Source organism: Hevea brasiliensis, chromosome 16, assembly GCF_030052815.1.
Source record: "Hevea brasiliensis isolate MT/VB/25A 57/8 chromosome 16, ASM3005281v1, whole genome shotgun sequence".
In the NCBI taxonomy this organism is placed as follows: domain Eukaryota; kingdom Viridiplantae; phylum Streptophyta; class Magnoliopsida; order Malpighiales; family Euphorbiaceae; genus Hevea; species Hevea brasiliensis.
This window is the reverse complement of record NC_079508.1, coordinates 59821248-59838445: the sequence shown is the minus strand read 5'-3', so window position 1 is coordinate 59838445 and position 17198 is coordinate 59821248. Positions and strand designations below refer to the sequence as shown.

General features: G+C 33.8%; 1 protein-coding gene across 1 annotated transcript; it reads left to right on the top strand.

The window, feature by feature from the left end:
• Positions 1 to 1694: 1694 nt before the first annotated feature.
• LOC110654241 (protein LIGHT-DEPENDENT SHORT HYPOCOTYLS 10) lies at positions 1695 to 4348 on the top strand. The gene is made up of 2 exons (XM_021810159.2): positions 1695 to 2478; positions 4010 to 4348. Exon 1 carries the CDS (start codon positions 1905 to 1907, stop codon positions 2427 to 2429), a length of 525 nt encoding a protein of 174 aa, XP_021665851.1. The 5' UTR covers positions 1695 to 1904; the 3' UTR covers positions 2430 to 2478; positions 4010 to 4348.
• Positions 4349 to 17198: the final 12850 nt, after the last annotated feature.

Below are 17198 nucleotides of genomic sequence, written 5' to 3'. Positions count from 1 at the left end.
CAAAGTGAGAACTCAATCGATCAATTTTAACTTAATAATAATAGAGATGTCTTTAATATATATATCTTGAATTCGAATTCTAATTAGAATTTATTATCATATCTTTCATATATTTAGTGATAATTATCACCTATATTGAAATTATAAACAATATTTTTTAAGCAAAATTAAGAAATAATATTATTGGGTCCATGATAATATTATTCTTGTATGACTCATTCATTCTCATATGCACTTGAGTGCACTAAATAAAATCAAATTTTTCTTTAAATAGCACGTACGGTTGATTAGAAATTAGTTTTGAAATAAAGGTTGTTAATTATTGATTAATTAATTAATTGATCAATGAACAAGAAATTGATCAGAGGGTCACAAATAAAAGATATCAACATCAAGCCCTATGGGGGGTTATCTTGTAAATGGGACCCAATAAGATTGGTCAGCTGTCATCTCCATCAAATTGACGTGTACCTCAGGTTTCCTCTCACTCTCAAAATCATGGCAAGTGAGAATTTATTTTGTTAAGTTCAAAATCAACCACATTAGGTTTAATGCCAAAACATGATCACATGCTAAACCTAATCTTTGTTTTCAGTAAAAGTTTAATTTAATTTCCCACTAAGTTCAAAAAATAAATTGTTCATGGTTTTGGCTTTGCATGTTCATGCACCAAAAAAAAAAAGTTGGAAAAACAGAGATGAGGGACCATTTCACTTTGCTAGGCATCTCATGATTCTTCCAAAAACCTGACATAAAGCATATATCTATATTCTTGTGATACAACATAACTCATGGGTTACTTAATTGGGATGTAATTTGTGTCTCTTGTATTTTTTAGGGTTTATGTACAAAAATATTATATCCCCAGTTCAGATCATGAATTTGGGCCCCTATATATGCATATATATAGACAAGGACATCAAGAACAGCAACAGCTTGTCTAAATTCATGGCATGGGTCTCATTTACATCGATCATCAATTCAATCAAATTTAATGAACGCCTCAACTAACTACAAAATACTATGCATGTATATATTATACTATTAAGAAGAATACATATATATATATATATGTGTGTGTGTTGTCAAGTGTTTATGATCTGTTTGAAGATCATCAGATAAAAACGAAGCAAATATATATGGATGAAAATAGAGTTGAAGCTTGCATCTAAAGTGAATCACAATCCCAGTATGTTAACAGATCCAATCAATATTTTTCTTGCTTAAGTCTAACAACAAATTGAGACAGTGTGGCACTTAGAACACCTTCAAAAATATGTAAGAAACTAATATCAGTTAGATTATATATGTAATTCTCTATTTTTTCACTTAGCATGGATTGGTTCATGAGAGAAAGTTTATTAGCTAGGGTTTAGTTTTTCCTTGAGATCATATTATTATTAATTAAAATTCCTTTGCTTATATAAAATAAAGTATAGGGACTTGAAAGCATTAAATCACATTATAATAGATATAGACACATATATGCGATGAGTATTCATTGAGTAAATCAGACTAATTTTAGTGGGTAAGAATGTCAATTAAAATATATATAATTTAACCTAAATAATAAAGCTTAAGTTGACAAAATGACATACAATAATTGTATGTTTAGAGGGACAACTTATAGTAAATGACAAAAGGACAAATTAAAATTATATAAAATTCATATAAAAATTAATAAGAAAAAGGAAAAAAAAATAGAAAGATGAAGAAGAAGAAAAAGAAGATGGCCCCATGGTATGTCCACTCATCACTAGTCCCATGATGTGAAGGTCATCTTCCTCTCCACTAACTCTCTCTTACCCTATTCTTTTCACCTCTTGCTGTCTCTCTCCCTCAGTTCATCCTTTGCCTTACCTAGCAAAACCATACTCGGCCATTAATTAATTTGATCATAGCCCATGTCGAGTGAAAGAGGAAAAGATTTAGCACAAGGATCCAATGAAGACCATCAACAGTCTCAGTCTTCTGCTGCTACTCCAAGCCGTTATGAATCTCAGAAAAGAAGAGATTGGAATACTTTTGGTCAGTACTTGAAGAATCAGAGGCCTCCTGTACCTCTTTCACAGTGCAATTGCAACCATGTCCTTGACTTCCTCAGATATCTAGATCAGTTTGGCAAGACTAAGGTCCATCTTCAAGGGTGCATGTTTTATGGGCAGCCTGAGCCTCCGGCTCCTTGTACCTGCCCTCTCAGGCAAGCTTGGGGCAGCCTCGATGCCCTCATCGGTAGGCTGCGAGCTGCTTATGAAGAAAATGGAGGTCCTCCTGAGACTAACCCTTTTGCCAGTGGTGCTATTCGTGTGTATCTAAGGGAGGTTAGGGACTGTCAAGCTAAGGCAAGAGGTATTCCTTACAAAAAGAAGAAAAAGAAGCCTAGTCCAAGCACAGGGAATGATGAATCAAGCTCTGCCATGCACTTCTAGTATCTTTTATGTTCATCCTTTGCGCTTTCTCTGGATATTTTACTATATGGTAATTTTTTGTTCATTATTATTGCTTTTCTCTTAATTTTCTTTTGTGTCTTATTGCTTAAGATGCGAAGGATATTCGATGAAGTAATTGATTTATATATATTTCTTCTGATCTGCATTATTAAACCATCAAATCACTTGCTTATTACATACAAGGACTATATATATATATATGCGTGGAAATTGAACCATTAATTACTTGCCAAGATCTTATTTTGTTTAATAATTATACTGTGCCTATTTTGAAAACAGCAACAAGAACCCTAATTTCCATATATAATCTTCATATATTAAAGATTAATTAAATTAATTGAAAAATGACTTTGATTAATATTAGTATCCCCCACTATGCTCTTAAAGATGAATCAAAAGCTAGCAATGGTGACAATAATGTATTTATTTGACTTAACATGCATCTTTTTTAGATGAACAAACAGTAGGGCTAATTCTATAATTAATGAGAAGATCACAACTCGTCTCTTATGCATACAGAAGCTAGCTTGCACATCATGCAAAAGCAATCATTCTAGTTATATTTGAGGAGTTTAATTAATAAATTTGCATGCTAACTTGTCCCTATTTAATTAGCTCTTTTAAGATTCTGAGGATTTCCTTCCCATGAAAGGTCAAGTGACAGATATCATGAACTTTTTCCCAAAGTTTATACAAATAAAATATACAAAGGATTAATGATTGACACCCACATTAGCAAAAGTTTAAGGTTTCTTGTTTATAAGGATTTCTGCTGTGTGCCATTTCTGATGTAAAATTTCTGTGCAAATCCCTTGTAGCTGTGTGAATCTCCAACTATAGATGATGTCGCAACTTAACTAATGTTACCTTTGTTTATTAATTTAAGATAAGCCCATTTTAACTAATGCCCCACCAATTGCTTTTCTCTATTTTTGTATAGTGCAGAAGATCTCTTGGCCAAGGGCAGTTATGAAATTTAGTATATTGTTTTTGGTACCTTCTTAGATTTGCATGTTGTCCAACACCAGATTTTGTGGGACATGCAGTAGGCTTTATTCTATTTAATTAATGCTAATAATGCTTACCCTTTGCATCTTTGTATTTGTTGCTAGTGAATTTATGTTGGGTGATCAGATGATTTTTATATATATATGCTTCTCAAAATAATTAATACATCTTCCTCTGTTCGAAGCCTCAAATCTTCTTGTCTCTATGGAGAGAGAGAGAGAATCAATTTCTAAAGGTCTCTGCATGGACCTGCGTAAAGGAGAAATTAACAAAATGCTTCTGTCTTCCCATATAGAATGTTTTATGTATTGCTGGACCAAACTCGTGGGCAAGAAGCAAAATCGCACTAGGGTTTTCTTATTAGAGTATACCCTATTACTTGAAGAAGCACACTCACGTTATGGTTTTGTATTTTTTTTCTTTTTAATTCTTAAAACCAGAGACAGGTAAACTACTTCATACTCCGATATATATTAGTTCTGTCAGGCTCTATGTGCATTCTTGATTGATTATTGTTAACAAAAGCTGTGTATATATGTGTATCCTTGCAGCATCTTGTTGATATGGATATATGGTGGGAGAATCAAGTACTGAAAGAAATTGTTGAAGGGAGAATGTATATTTCTGAAGTTGCTGTTAGTTTCTTTGCTACCCAATTGCATAAGATGATCAAAGGAGATCGAACTGATGATTTCAAGAACACTTCTCTCGCATGATGTTCTAATGATGGATATATATCAGTCTCTCCCTTTGTTATTTGCCGTTCCTGAATTTGTAAGCTTGCTTTTTATTAGATCTATGTCTACGTTATGCATATATATGCCACTGCTGTTAATTTTCTCAAAAATAATATGGCTGAAATAAAAAATTTTTTCCCCTCCCTTTAATCACTTCTTTCATTTCATGCTATACTATACCAATTTTCATTTCCAGCCGGTGCTTTCCTTTCTCTTAATTAGCTTTTCTTTATTATTTTTTTTGGGTGAGAATCGTATGATGTTGTTCATGCAACTATCTATCTGTTGATTCGATTAAAGACTAATTATTCATGCTTATTAAGATATTTTGCATAGAAGGAAAACACTTTTTACAATATTTCAAAAATAATTAATTAAATACTTTTAAAGAATTGGTCAGATGATAAGAAAATAATATTCATTCAACCTAAGAAGTATTCTAAACTATGGCCCCTACAAGGGTATGGCGGTGGAATTCTTTTATATGTGTGAGTGTGAAAGACACAATATCCTCTGTCACGGTTGTGTGATCAACCTATTTATATACTCATTTTATTTATTAAAAAATATTTTTTAAAACTAAAAAGTGCATAATTAATTAAATAATATTTGAATTTTTTTAAACTTTTGAACAAATATAAATATTATTTAATTTATAAATTCTATATAGCATATATCTTGCAAATCATAGATTGTGTTATATTCATTAATTTGTCATTTCTAATTAAGCTGAAGCATTCATATGCTATTTATTTTTCTTAATTATTTGACATATATAGGAATAATAAAATCAGGAGGAGGAGATCTATATATTTAATCGAACCTCAGTGGCACTCATGCTTTAGGGTTTCTGCTACTATTTTTCATTTTCTTCACCAACATTATGTTTCTGCAATCATATTCATCACTGAAGAATGTGGCATTTTAGTTGGGTGTATTGGGGTTCTGATTTATATATCTGGGCTAATTTTGATGCTGTAAGTTAAGTTGTTTCTGAAATTATTAATAAAAATTTTGCTTATAAAAAAAAATCACTGAAACATGCGTATATATCATCACAAGAAATGCCTGCATATCGCTGGAACATTTATTTATTGGAAATTTTATAACGTGAGCATCCATATATATCAAAAACAAACGAGATTTTCTATGAATTTCGTGTTATATATATATATATCCAACTTTAAAATGTGATTTCCAACAAAAAGAAAGGAAATTTATTTAGTAGAAAATGCATTTTCAATTTTATTTTCACTTACTTTTTATAATAAACTGCTTTATTTTGTTGTAATGAATGATATTTTGTTTACATTATTAATTAAATTTTTAATAATATTCTCTTTTAAAATACAATAATATTTTGTTGTCTTTAATTTTTTTTTAAATAAAAAGAAATTCACAATTTCAAGGTTAAAATAATGAATAAATACTTATAATTAGTTTTCAATCTATAAACTAAATTTTGTAAGCTCTCATCAAATTAAACATATATTGAATTTTATAAAATTACTAATTTTAACAACATTAAAAATTCGATGTTAAAATATAATATAAAATTTTTTAGTTATTTAACATAATTTTAATATCTTATAACAACGAGTTTAATAATTTTTATATCATCTATTTATATTTAAATTCATATAAATTCAATTAACATGAGTGAGTTGTCATGTTTATTTTTATGTAAAAAAGTTGAGTTTACATAGTAACATCCATAAAACTTTTATATTTCAAATAGTATTTATTTTTAATTTTCTTAAATATTAAAATTTTAACTTCTCAAAAAAATAAATCCACCAATAATAATCGTTTTTACAATAGCATTGTTTACTTAGAATTTCTGGCATTGTTTACTTAGAATTTCTGGAATATGTGATGAACTTCTCAGGAGCACAAAATCGTTAAACGTGAGATTTTTATGCAAAACATTCTCACTTTACTCCCTTTTCTGTGAGATTTTATCAGATGTTTTAAAGCACATGCTTCTTTTATCATAATAAAATAAGATCACATCTTATAATTTATAAGATAATCGAGTTTTTATAAATATATAGTGCACTAAAAATATCTTACAATTTTTTCTTTTTCGTTATCCCAACCGATTGCAACGAGAAAAATAATCATAATCGAGTCTTCAAAACAAAACAAAATTGCTTAATTAGTTATTTACATTTACTAGAGAAATTTTATTTTAAAGCTTTGGGCTGTAGCGCTCCTTAATCTCCCTTAAAGCCTGCGGAATTGATCAACTTGTTTTTTTTTTTTTTAATTAATAATTTATATTTTGCCATTTTGATTTACAGAATGAAAATTAATTAGATTATAAAATTAAAAAAATAACAATAAATAAAATATTTGGACCTTTAGGCTAATACTTTCATTAGTGGACTAATATTAGAGAGTGTGCTTATGCAATTTCTTTATAGGTTATATATTAATTTCGTTTTGAGTTTCTGATAATTACAAAACGACTTTTTAACTGTCTTTTTTTTTTTAATTTTAAAAATATAATGTTATCTTATTATGTATTTTTGTGCATTCAATGTAATAAACAAATAATTTTACCTTAATAATGCTAGGTTATCTCTAAAATTTTTTAAAAAAAAATCTTAAATTTAAATTTCAATTAATTTTTTAATTTCAAATTGTTTTTAAATAAAAGTTTAATTTGATTTCAAAATGTACAGAGTCCTGGAGGCTACTAAAATTTTGGATTTAATCGCAATAGAAGTGGATTAACCAAAATTTCTGATAAATCTTAATTTAAATATAAATTTTTAATTCAATAATAATAAATTTATTTTGATAATTAGGAATTGTGAAATCATGTTTTTTTTTTTTTTTTTTTTTTTTTTTGTGATATGTGAAATCATGTTTCTATTGCTGTAAATGTGAATTTTTCTTTACAATAATACTAAAACTATAATTAGAAAAAAGATTTTTTATTTTATAAAAAATATACCTTTTCAAATAATTTTTTATTTAATTAGTCGTGATTTATTGCTTTCCATTCTCAAAGCAAAATTCAGCAACTGTTAAATTCATTAAATTGCCCTTTTGATTTTATATTTTTCTAAATGGTGCATAAATATTTACTACTTGTCCATCGAGTGCATTAAAAAATAATATAATAAATATTTATAAAAAAATTAAACCTTGAATATAAATATTTTTTTTAAAAAAATTAAGCCTTGAATTTTAAAAGATAAAATTCAAACATTTATAAATACGGTGTATATGCATTAATTTTATCCGATAATTTTCTTTTAAACACTAATATAACAGAATTTCATTCTTCGCAAATGCCAAATAGTAGAACAAATTAATAACTGAAATTAACCCTAAAGATTTTTTTTTTTATGATCATTTTGTTTGGCCTCATAAGTTAAAAAATACTGAATTAAAAGATTATTGATTAAGCCGTTCTTGCACTATTAAAGCCATTGGAAATTAAGTTATGCATTCAATAAGTTTTGTAAATAATTTGGCTGCAATTTAATTTATTTATTTTAGATTCTTAATTAATTTTATAAATTCTTAAAAATATATCTATTAATTATATTTATATATAGTAAATCAAATATATGTAAATTTATATATTTTGATTAATACTTTAATATGATAAAATAAAAAACATATACGAAATCATTGCAATCCTGAATTCGATTTTGGAATATTGCAGCAGCCGAGCATGAGTAGGAAAGTGTCCAAGCCCAACCAAACCATGGTTGGAGTACAATAATCTCACAAGGCATACATCAGTGGGCCAAAAGCCCAGCGGCCATCTTCACTTATTGTCTAAACAGGCTCTTGTGGCTCTACAATCTTGGTTATACTCAGAGCCATCTAAAACCCTGAAGTCTTCTCTTTTCACACTCTATTATTACAACTCATCACTTAGCAGTTAGCACTATAAAAAATAATTAATTTTATAATTAATTATTATAACTGACTTAAATTAATTATCATTAGCAATTAATTTTATAACTGATATATGATTTAATATTTTATAGTAAAATAATTAATTTTAAAAACATTTAGCAACCGATTTACTAATTAATTGCTAAATCAATTGTTATTAACAATAAATTTATAATTGATTACTAAAATTAATTATTAAACCGATTTATAATTGACTGCTAAATCAGTTGTTAATCGATATTAGAAAAATTTTAAATATATAATTAGTAATCGATTTTAAAATCGGTTGCTATTAGTAATTGATTAAGAAATCAAATGCTAAAATTAGTTGCTACTCTATTGCTAATAGCAGCTAATTTTAAAATTAGTTGTTAATAGCAACCAATTTAGGGAATTGATTGCTGAATTAAAGAATTATTTTAATTAGCTTCAGAGTTAGGGGCTGATTTACAATTAGTTACTAAAATCGATTATTATTTGCAACCGATTCTTTGTCGTTTGCTAATAGTAACTGATTTTTATATCAAATCATAAATCGGTTGTTAAAATTTTTCCCCAAAAAATTCTTGCCTTTTTTTTTTGTTTATTTCCAATCGATTTGCGAATCGGTTACTAACAAATATCGATTTTGCAACAGATTTTTCCCTCAAAGAATTCCTGCCCAATTTTTTTTATTTTCTTTTTTTGATTTGTAATTGATGTGTGAATTAGTTGCTATTTAGTAACCAAATTTTGTAATCGATTAAAATCGATTGGTATTAGCAACTAATTTTGCAACCGATTTTTTTTCTAAAAATTTTCGCCCAAATTTTTTTTTATTTGCAACTGATTTGCGAATTGTTTGCTAAAAGCAACCAATTTGACCGATTAAAATCGGTTGCTATTAGCAACCGATTTTTACCCTCAAAAAAATTTCAATCAACTTTTTATTTTTTTATTTTGATTTATATGCAATTATTTATTTATTTATTTATACAACTAATTGATATAAGTTACTATTAGTAACCGAAATTTTCCCTCAAAAAATTCTCGTCTAATTTGTAAAAAAAATTAGCAACCGACAATCAATTGCTAATTCACTTATATGAACTTATACTCATTTTTTTCTTCACTATTTATTTTCTTTCTCACTACTCATTTTTTCTATCTTTCTTTCCTTTTCTCTCATTTTCTTTGTAATAACCTCAAAATTTAAAATATAAATTTTATATTTTTATATAGTATTTAAATATTATTTAAATATTATTTTGTTATTTTAACATATTTTATAAAATTATTACGAAATTTTATATTTAATCTTTTGGATTATTGAATATAAATTATAGTTTTATGTTTTTATATTTTTTAAATTTAGTATAATTACTACTATTATTATTGAAAATGTTATTGTGTTTAATTAATTTATTAAGTAAGTGTTTATTTTAAATATTAATAATATTTTAATAATATTTTAATTTTGGTTTAATAAGGATATTTTAATAAAATATTATATATTTAAAAAGTTACAAGTATATATATAAATTGAATGAAGTAACATTTTGGCAACTTTGGGCAGTGTGTTGCAATGCAGTTTTTAATAACAAATAAAAAATAAATAAAACCATCAGCTAAATCCCCCCACCCTTTGTTCTCTCTCCTCTCCCCACTCCTTTCTCCCCTTATCTCTTTTTCCTTTCGAAGAGTCACCGGCCCAACGTGGGTCGGTGAGTCCCAACCCTCCCCTGCACTGATCGATGATGGCAAGACCTGGAATCCGGCCAAAAACGTGGAGACGAGAGAGAGAGAGAGAGAGAGAGAGAGAGAGAGAGAGAAAGAGGTTTATCTAGCCAAAATCACACAGTTTCGGCCAGTGACTAGCGACCCCACCAGTCCCAATCAACTCTCCTCTACCTGGGGAAGCTTTTTCGACCAGCCTCACTGGCAGTAGCCACTTAATTCACTCAAAACGAGGAGAGAGAAAATGAATATTTTCTAAAGCTTTTCGGCCACTTTTTTGGTTATCCAACTGTCGAATTGGAAATCCAAGATCACCGATGAACTTAACGTGACGAGACCTTCGAGGTGGGACCAACCCCGCTCCGAACGGACACCGTTTGAAAAAGGTAATCATTGGACGATCCAAATCGTTTGGTGAGATTTTTGATTTTTCGACACCCGAAAATTAAATATAATTATATGATAATTATTAATAATTTTTGGGGCTTCATTTTGGTATGATCAGATCGATGATAGCTTACTGGAGTCCAAGACCAAGTTTTCAGCCAGATTCGGCTGCCCGGCTGCCGTCCCAGAATATAGTCAATATTACAGTTGATCCCAGTATTTTTAGACGTCCCGAATGCGTTTCAAGTAGCAAAAATTGCAAAGGTAGTCCCGAATTTAAGTTGTATAATTTTTACCTTGGTTAAGCTAGCTGATAAATCTATAAAATGTTCCTGATTTAGTAAAATTAAGTAAATAATTTTAATTAATATAAGGAAAATATAGAGGACCTCCAAAAATATTTTTATAATTTTTAAAGTACTAAAAATAAATATTTGGACTGTAGAAGAGTTAGGGACCTAAGCTGGAGTTTAGAGGATTAAACTTAGGTTAGTTTCTTATAGGCCTTGGATAGGCATTGTAGACACCATATTTTGGTCGACCATCAAATGTATAACTTGTGTAATTAATATATAATTTTCTTTTTAATAGTTGTAATGCAGTTTTTAATTTCATTAAAAATATTATTTTCTTGAATGGATTTCCCATCTTAACGTTATCCGATCTCAACTAATTACTTTAATTGTGAACCAATCACAGGTTACTTTTTTCTGAAATGGCAATGGTCCAAGTTATTTCCCAAATAAATATTAAGTTTCAAGATTATTCGACCTCATGCACTTTTAGGTTAAAGTTGTTTTCCGGTCTCTTCATCTATTCGTCCTATTCTGATTGATATCCGATCTTCGGATTATCCGATCCTGCATTCTGTTGTTTTCTGATCTCATTGTGTTCAAATACCTCAAAATTCCAAATTGCGATTAGTTTTGTGATGAGTTATCCGGTTTTAATTATTCAAACACTTTTAATAAAAGCTAATGTTTTATCAAATTTCTAAATAATTATCCGATCTTAAAAAGTACGAGATTGCTAAAGCAAAAGAGTTATATTATTTATCTCAAAAACTTTGACTATATTCATTCAGCGAGCGGGTCCTCACCAGCCCGATCTTCAATAGTCACTCTCTCCTCCCTCTTGTTCTCCCTCACTCTCAGCCTCGACACCTGGGGCGAGCTTTTCCAACCAGGTGAAGTCCTCTTCGGGGTAGCTCTTGACTAGCTCGACTAAGAGATCGCTGTGAGTGTTCACATAAGTGTCGACTTCCTTCACTAGAGCCTCATCCTCTTTTGCCTTAATCTCTTCGGAGAACTTAGCCAGATCAGAAGCTCGGCAGGCCTAGGCATCTTCAAGTTCCTTTTCCAGTCGAACTGTCCTTTCTTCGTAGGACCTCACTTGTCCCTCCAATTCAACAATCCGTTCATTAGCAGCAGAGAGTTGAGTCTTCGCAACCGTCGCATCTTGGATCGCCTTTGAGATCTTCCTCCTCAAAAGGTGGGCTTTTTCTCTGAGCATCTGTTGGTTCCCAACTGCCTCTAAGCCCAAGCTCATCGTTTGAGTGAGGAGGTCCTCCATAATTTCTAGGCCCATCCAAGTCCGATATTCAGGGAAGCAGATCGAAGCGCTTAAGACTTTGGCTAAGTCGGTATCCCACATACCGAATGGTTCCTCTCTAGTGATTGGAGCCAAACTTGAGCACATTGAGAGAGTGGTCACCTAACCAGTACTACCTGACTTGGCGATCTGATCTCTTTAGCTTAAAAGACTGCAGCTTAAGAACCCATTTTTGGGCCTCAGCAGCGGCAGCAGCCTCCTTCATTTCTAACACCTTTCGGGCCAGCTCCCTCTTTTGCTTCAGACTTTCTTTCCCGACCTCACTTCTCGCCATACCTGCATAGAAAAATAAGTTAACGAGTTCGCTAGAACTAAGAGATTAAAGATTTGGGTGTTCTCATGGGCGATTAACTTCATCATCCACCACTTTAGTTCGGCTGGCTCTTAAGCTCCTTTACCATGACGCTCTTGACATCGTTTAGGGTGATCCTCCTCTCCTACCTTTCGGCCAAATAATTTCAACTTATTGGGATCCCCTAGAAGCCGTGGGAATCTTTACTTTTAAGGATAAAGAACCGATCTTTCTAATTTTTTAGTGAAGAAGGCAGATCGCTAAAGAGCCCACAGTGCGGTTTCACTTGAAAGAATCAAAATTCGTCGTTGTCGCAATGGGATTTTGCGGTCGCCCGGACGATCACTCACCGAAGTGGGAAAGAGTGAGGAGTCGCCACCTTAGTTTTGAGGGAAACTAAAGAAAACCATTTGAGAAGTTAAATTAAGAATGAAACCACTTTAAAACAGAGATTCTAAGTTCGGGGTCCGTAAACGGGTGGGGAAGGTGTTAGGCACCCCACCTCGTCCCTTAATAAGGGTAAGTAGATTTAATTCTGCGTCCTTTACAAATTAGTTAGAAGGGCTTAGGCGGCAATGTTAATCCTTTTGGTAGAAGGAATGTTTGATTTTTCACTAAATTTGGATCACCCAGATACATAAGTAAATGAGACAACCTTAGTGAACGGGTGTGAGAATCGGATAAGAACTCTCCTCCGATCTTTTTTAAGTTGTTCATTAAAATTTTGAGGGGAGACCGGATAAGAACCCTCCTCCGGTCTCTTTTAAGTTATTTATTTAAAGTTTTGAGGATGAGACCGGATAAGAACTCTCCTCCGGTCTTTTTTAGATGTTTATTAAAATTTGAGGTGGAGACCGGATAAGAACTCTCCTCCGATCCTTATTTAATGTTTATTAAAATTTTGAAGGGAGACCGGATGAGAATCCTCCTCCGATCTCTTTTAAGTTATTTATTAAAATTTTGAGAGGAGACCGGATAAGAACCCTCCTCCGGTCTCTTTTAAGTTATTTATTTGAAGTTTTGAGGGGAGACCGGATAAGAACCCTCCTCCGATCTCCTTTTTATAGTTATTAGAATTTTAAGTTGAGACCGGATAAGAACTCTCCTCCGATCTCTTTTAAGTTAACAGGAGCCTGAAAAAGACTTTTCTGATCTCCTGAATTTTGATGTCCTAAGAACCTAAAGTTAAAGATCCTGGCGTTCAAAGATGTCAGGGATAAGGCTTCTCGATACCTTTTGGCTAGACGGGGAAAACTAGACTTGATTTACCGACCTTCCAGATATTCATTTTTACCAATATCTGTTAATGACCGATCTATTCTATTTCGTTTACTTTGGTTTTGTCTCACTTCGTGGCCTCTTTGCTGAACTGCCATTTATGTCAGCCTAATAGTTTGGCTATTTTCTTGACGTGTTATTCATGTCTTCCCTCAAAAGAGACCTCTAAGTCGCAGTTGCCTACGTTTACCCAAACATTTACATACTACTGGGAGTTAGAAAACTTGCTTTCAGAAATGATGAAGATTAATAAAAATAAACTGATCACTAAAGAAATGATTTAGGAGTGTCATTCTTTGGGGATCGTTCGTGCAAAAAGTAAACTTGAAGAAAATCGCAGATGTAAGAAAACAAGGAAAATGCGGAAAATAAACGTGGACACTTAATAAAACAGTAGCATGAACTCCTACAATAACACCTTTTGAGGTTCTCTAGTGCAAAATAATCTTTGAAGGAAGTTGCATATGTATAAAGAACAAAGGAAGTGTGGAAAATAAACGTAAGCAACAGTATGAGCTCTTACCTGTGAGGGGCCAAATATATTGAAATAACTATGAGGTGGTAAATAATGATGAAGATGGCGGATTGATCAGCCTGAGAGTTGATGTCTGTCGTGAAACCGAGAGATGCTTTAGCTAAAAGGTAACCGGGTAAGAACCAGGTGAAAGGAAGTTGAGCTTGAACAGAGGAAAGGAAAGCAGAGATGATGAGAGTATGACCAGATAATGAACAAACTGGAAATGTAGAGTTCCAATATTCAAAATCTTTTTCAAGAAAACACTCCTGAAAACTAGTTTCAAAAGTATTTTTAATCACTACAAAACAGCAGAGTAACAAACTGAATGAAGTTTCAGAGTTCCTCCACGATAATAGCAGCCTCTTGCCTATATTTTTTTTGTCCCCCCCTTGAACAGTTTTTCATGCAGGTATTTATAGGAATCGGGTGCTCCCCATGAAGGGTCAGGATTCATTTTGAGGGAGATGGAGGGTCAGGATTTTGAAGTACATGATCGGATGTTCAGGAATCAAAGAGAATCAAAACGAATGGCTGAGATCACTTCTCAAAGTATTTGTCCTTTTCCTCTTTTAATCCGACGGTCTTGAATCCTCTTGTCCGGAATGATCTGAGGGCTGAGAGTGAAAAACGCTGGTATTGTCATCTTCTCTTTTGATCCAAGGGTTCCGGATTCATCCTTACAAGTGAGATCAACGGTGGAGATTGGGATGTCTGACTGTCATGACACACCGGCACTGTCGACATTGTGGCGATTCTTAGGCGTGCGGTGGAGATCTCGTCGCCACGCTTTAACTACCTCGGCTCACGATTCGACGGCGGTTATTGAAATTTATCTTATTCTTTTTGTCTTACTATCCCTCCTAGCTCCTATTCCGATCTCTCATGTCGATCTCCTATCTCCGATCCCTTTTATCCTTGATCACCGGATTCGGTCCAAGCATTAATTACATCTCGATTTTGAAGCGTCAACCGCTTTTCCTTCGACATTAAATGCCCATTTTCCCCCTATATCTACCCCTGGTGATAGTGGCATTTCCTTCATTCGATTTTTCTCTCTTTCTCCTTGTTTCTTGGTTCTAGCTGTTCCGGGGAAAGTTCCGGCTACAACTGTGGTTTTGATCCTCTTCCGATGGAATTCCCTTTTCCTCGCCTGAAAATTTACGATCCCGGTGATTGGATGGTCCTAATTGACGACGGTAGGAGAACTGGATTTGGCCGATCCGTATTGCGGGCTTCGGTTGTACCGATCTCGAGTTGCTCAACTGAGTTCATTCGGCTTCTCATCACATTGAGTGTTCCGACAGCGATGCTGATCCACATTGGGTGTTCCGACAGCGATGCTGATCCACATTGGGTGTTCCGACAGCGGATGAAGCATCCGGTCGGCAATATCCTTGGGATCAGTTATAAACTGATCCTTGGATCACCTGGGAGTATCCTTGGAATTAGTTATAAACTGATCCATGGATCTCCTGGGAGTATCCTTGGGATCAGTTATAAACTGATCCTTGGATCAGCCTCTTCAGATAGGATTTTTCACCGGTCTCTAGAGATCACAGAAATGATGTGATCCAATGTTAGTGTAATCCGATCTCTAGAGATCACCCAAATGATGTAGTTAGTCCTTTATTGTAATCCGATCCCTCGAGATCGCCCAAATGATGTAATCCGATCTTTTTGCAAATAAAGACTTTATTTTGCAGTTATCATCTTATTATTTTTGCATTGATTATTTTCCGATCTCTAAGGTGGTTATCCGATTTGGTTCTTTACTTGAATGACACTTGACTGATCCTTTATTCAAAATATTCATCTTATTATGCCGATCTCCAATTAACCGATCTCTGAACATTCGGATATTTGAGAGAAGTGTCGTAACATTGCCGAGTCTCACCAATCGATGCGCCGCCTAGAACCTCGCGAGCATTAAATGCTCGGACTAGTATAAATAGGGGAGGGTTAGCCAGTTGTTTTCTCATTTCATTTTCAGTCTCCTGCTCATAGCTTCGAAGTTTTCTCATTTTCTCCAGTTTCTCCGACGCCGATTAGACTCTGGTAAGGACTTTGATCTTCTCTTTTGTTTAAGTTCTTTGTTTCTTTTGAAATGAGCGGTGCCGAAGGTCAGAGAGCGGCGAGCCCTCCTTCCATTGAGTTCTCTTGGTCATCGTCTGATGAAGAAGAGGCAAGCGCAACTGGATCCCTTAGGGTCTCGCCTGTGTCGGTCGTACCATTAAGGCGCACGCCCTTCTTCAAGGAGAGAGACCTTCCTATAGACGAGCTTCCATCGGTTCTTCGAATCCGACCGCAATCGCTTGTTCAAGAATACAACATTTGTCCCGATTCATATGAGCCGATCAAGTGCCATGGCGATCTTCGTGTCGATCATTCTTTTGAAGAGGATGACATGGTCATGGTGTACGAAGAACAGTTAAAGGCCGGTCTGAGGTTCCCTCTAGCCGATTTCTATAAGGAGGTCCTAAAATTTCACCGAATATCCATTGTTCAAATCCACCCCAACTCGTGGCGGATCTTGGTTGCTTTCCGAGGTCTATGCCGAGCTAAGGGAATCAGACCTACAGCTAAAGTGTTCGCCAAGCTGCACCGGCTAACTCACCGAAAGGACGATGACCACTGGTTCTTTCAGGCGAAGCCTAATTGCGGGCTCTTTTCCGATCTGCCCTCGTCTCTTAAGAACTGGAAGAATCGTTTCTTCATTGTGAGGAGCAAAGATCCGAGCCGCTTTGAGGATTTCCCCCGCAGCTGGTGGTACCAGGGACCCTTGCTTCCGAACCATATTACCCTGAGCGAAGAGGAAAGTTTGATAGTGATGGATCTGAAGAGTGAGGCTGCCACTAAAAAGTATTCTTGTTTGGATTCGGTGACTGCCGAGCTGCACCATTGGACTGTTCAGCTGCTCACTGGCCAAGACCGCGAACTTCCGCTCTCTAACCTCGGCATCGGTATTTTCTATATCTCAATTCTCACGACCTTAGTGATCTCACTAACCTTTTCTTTGTGCAGGTATGGCGGGTGGTGAGGGTTCAAGGAAACGGAAGAAGGAGAGAGAGAGATCTCCCGGAAGATAAAGGAGATAAAGCGTTCGGAACGACTCCAAACGCCCGGTCACGAACCTGGGGAGATACAAAGTGATCCTCCCCAACCTTCGGGTCCGCCGACCACTGAAGCTACCCGATCTCCTCCTAGATCGGAGGAGCAGCCTCCGACTCTTACAGTTGTTCCAAGCAGGGAAGGGGGGCCTACTCAAGCTCGGGAGGACCTCT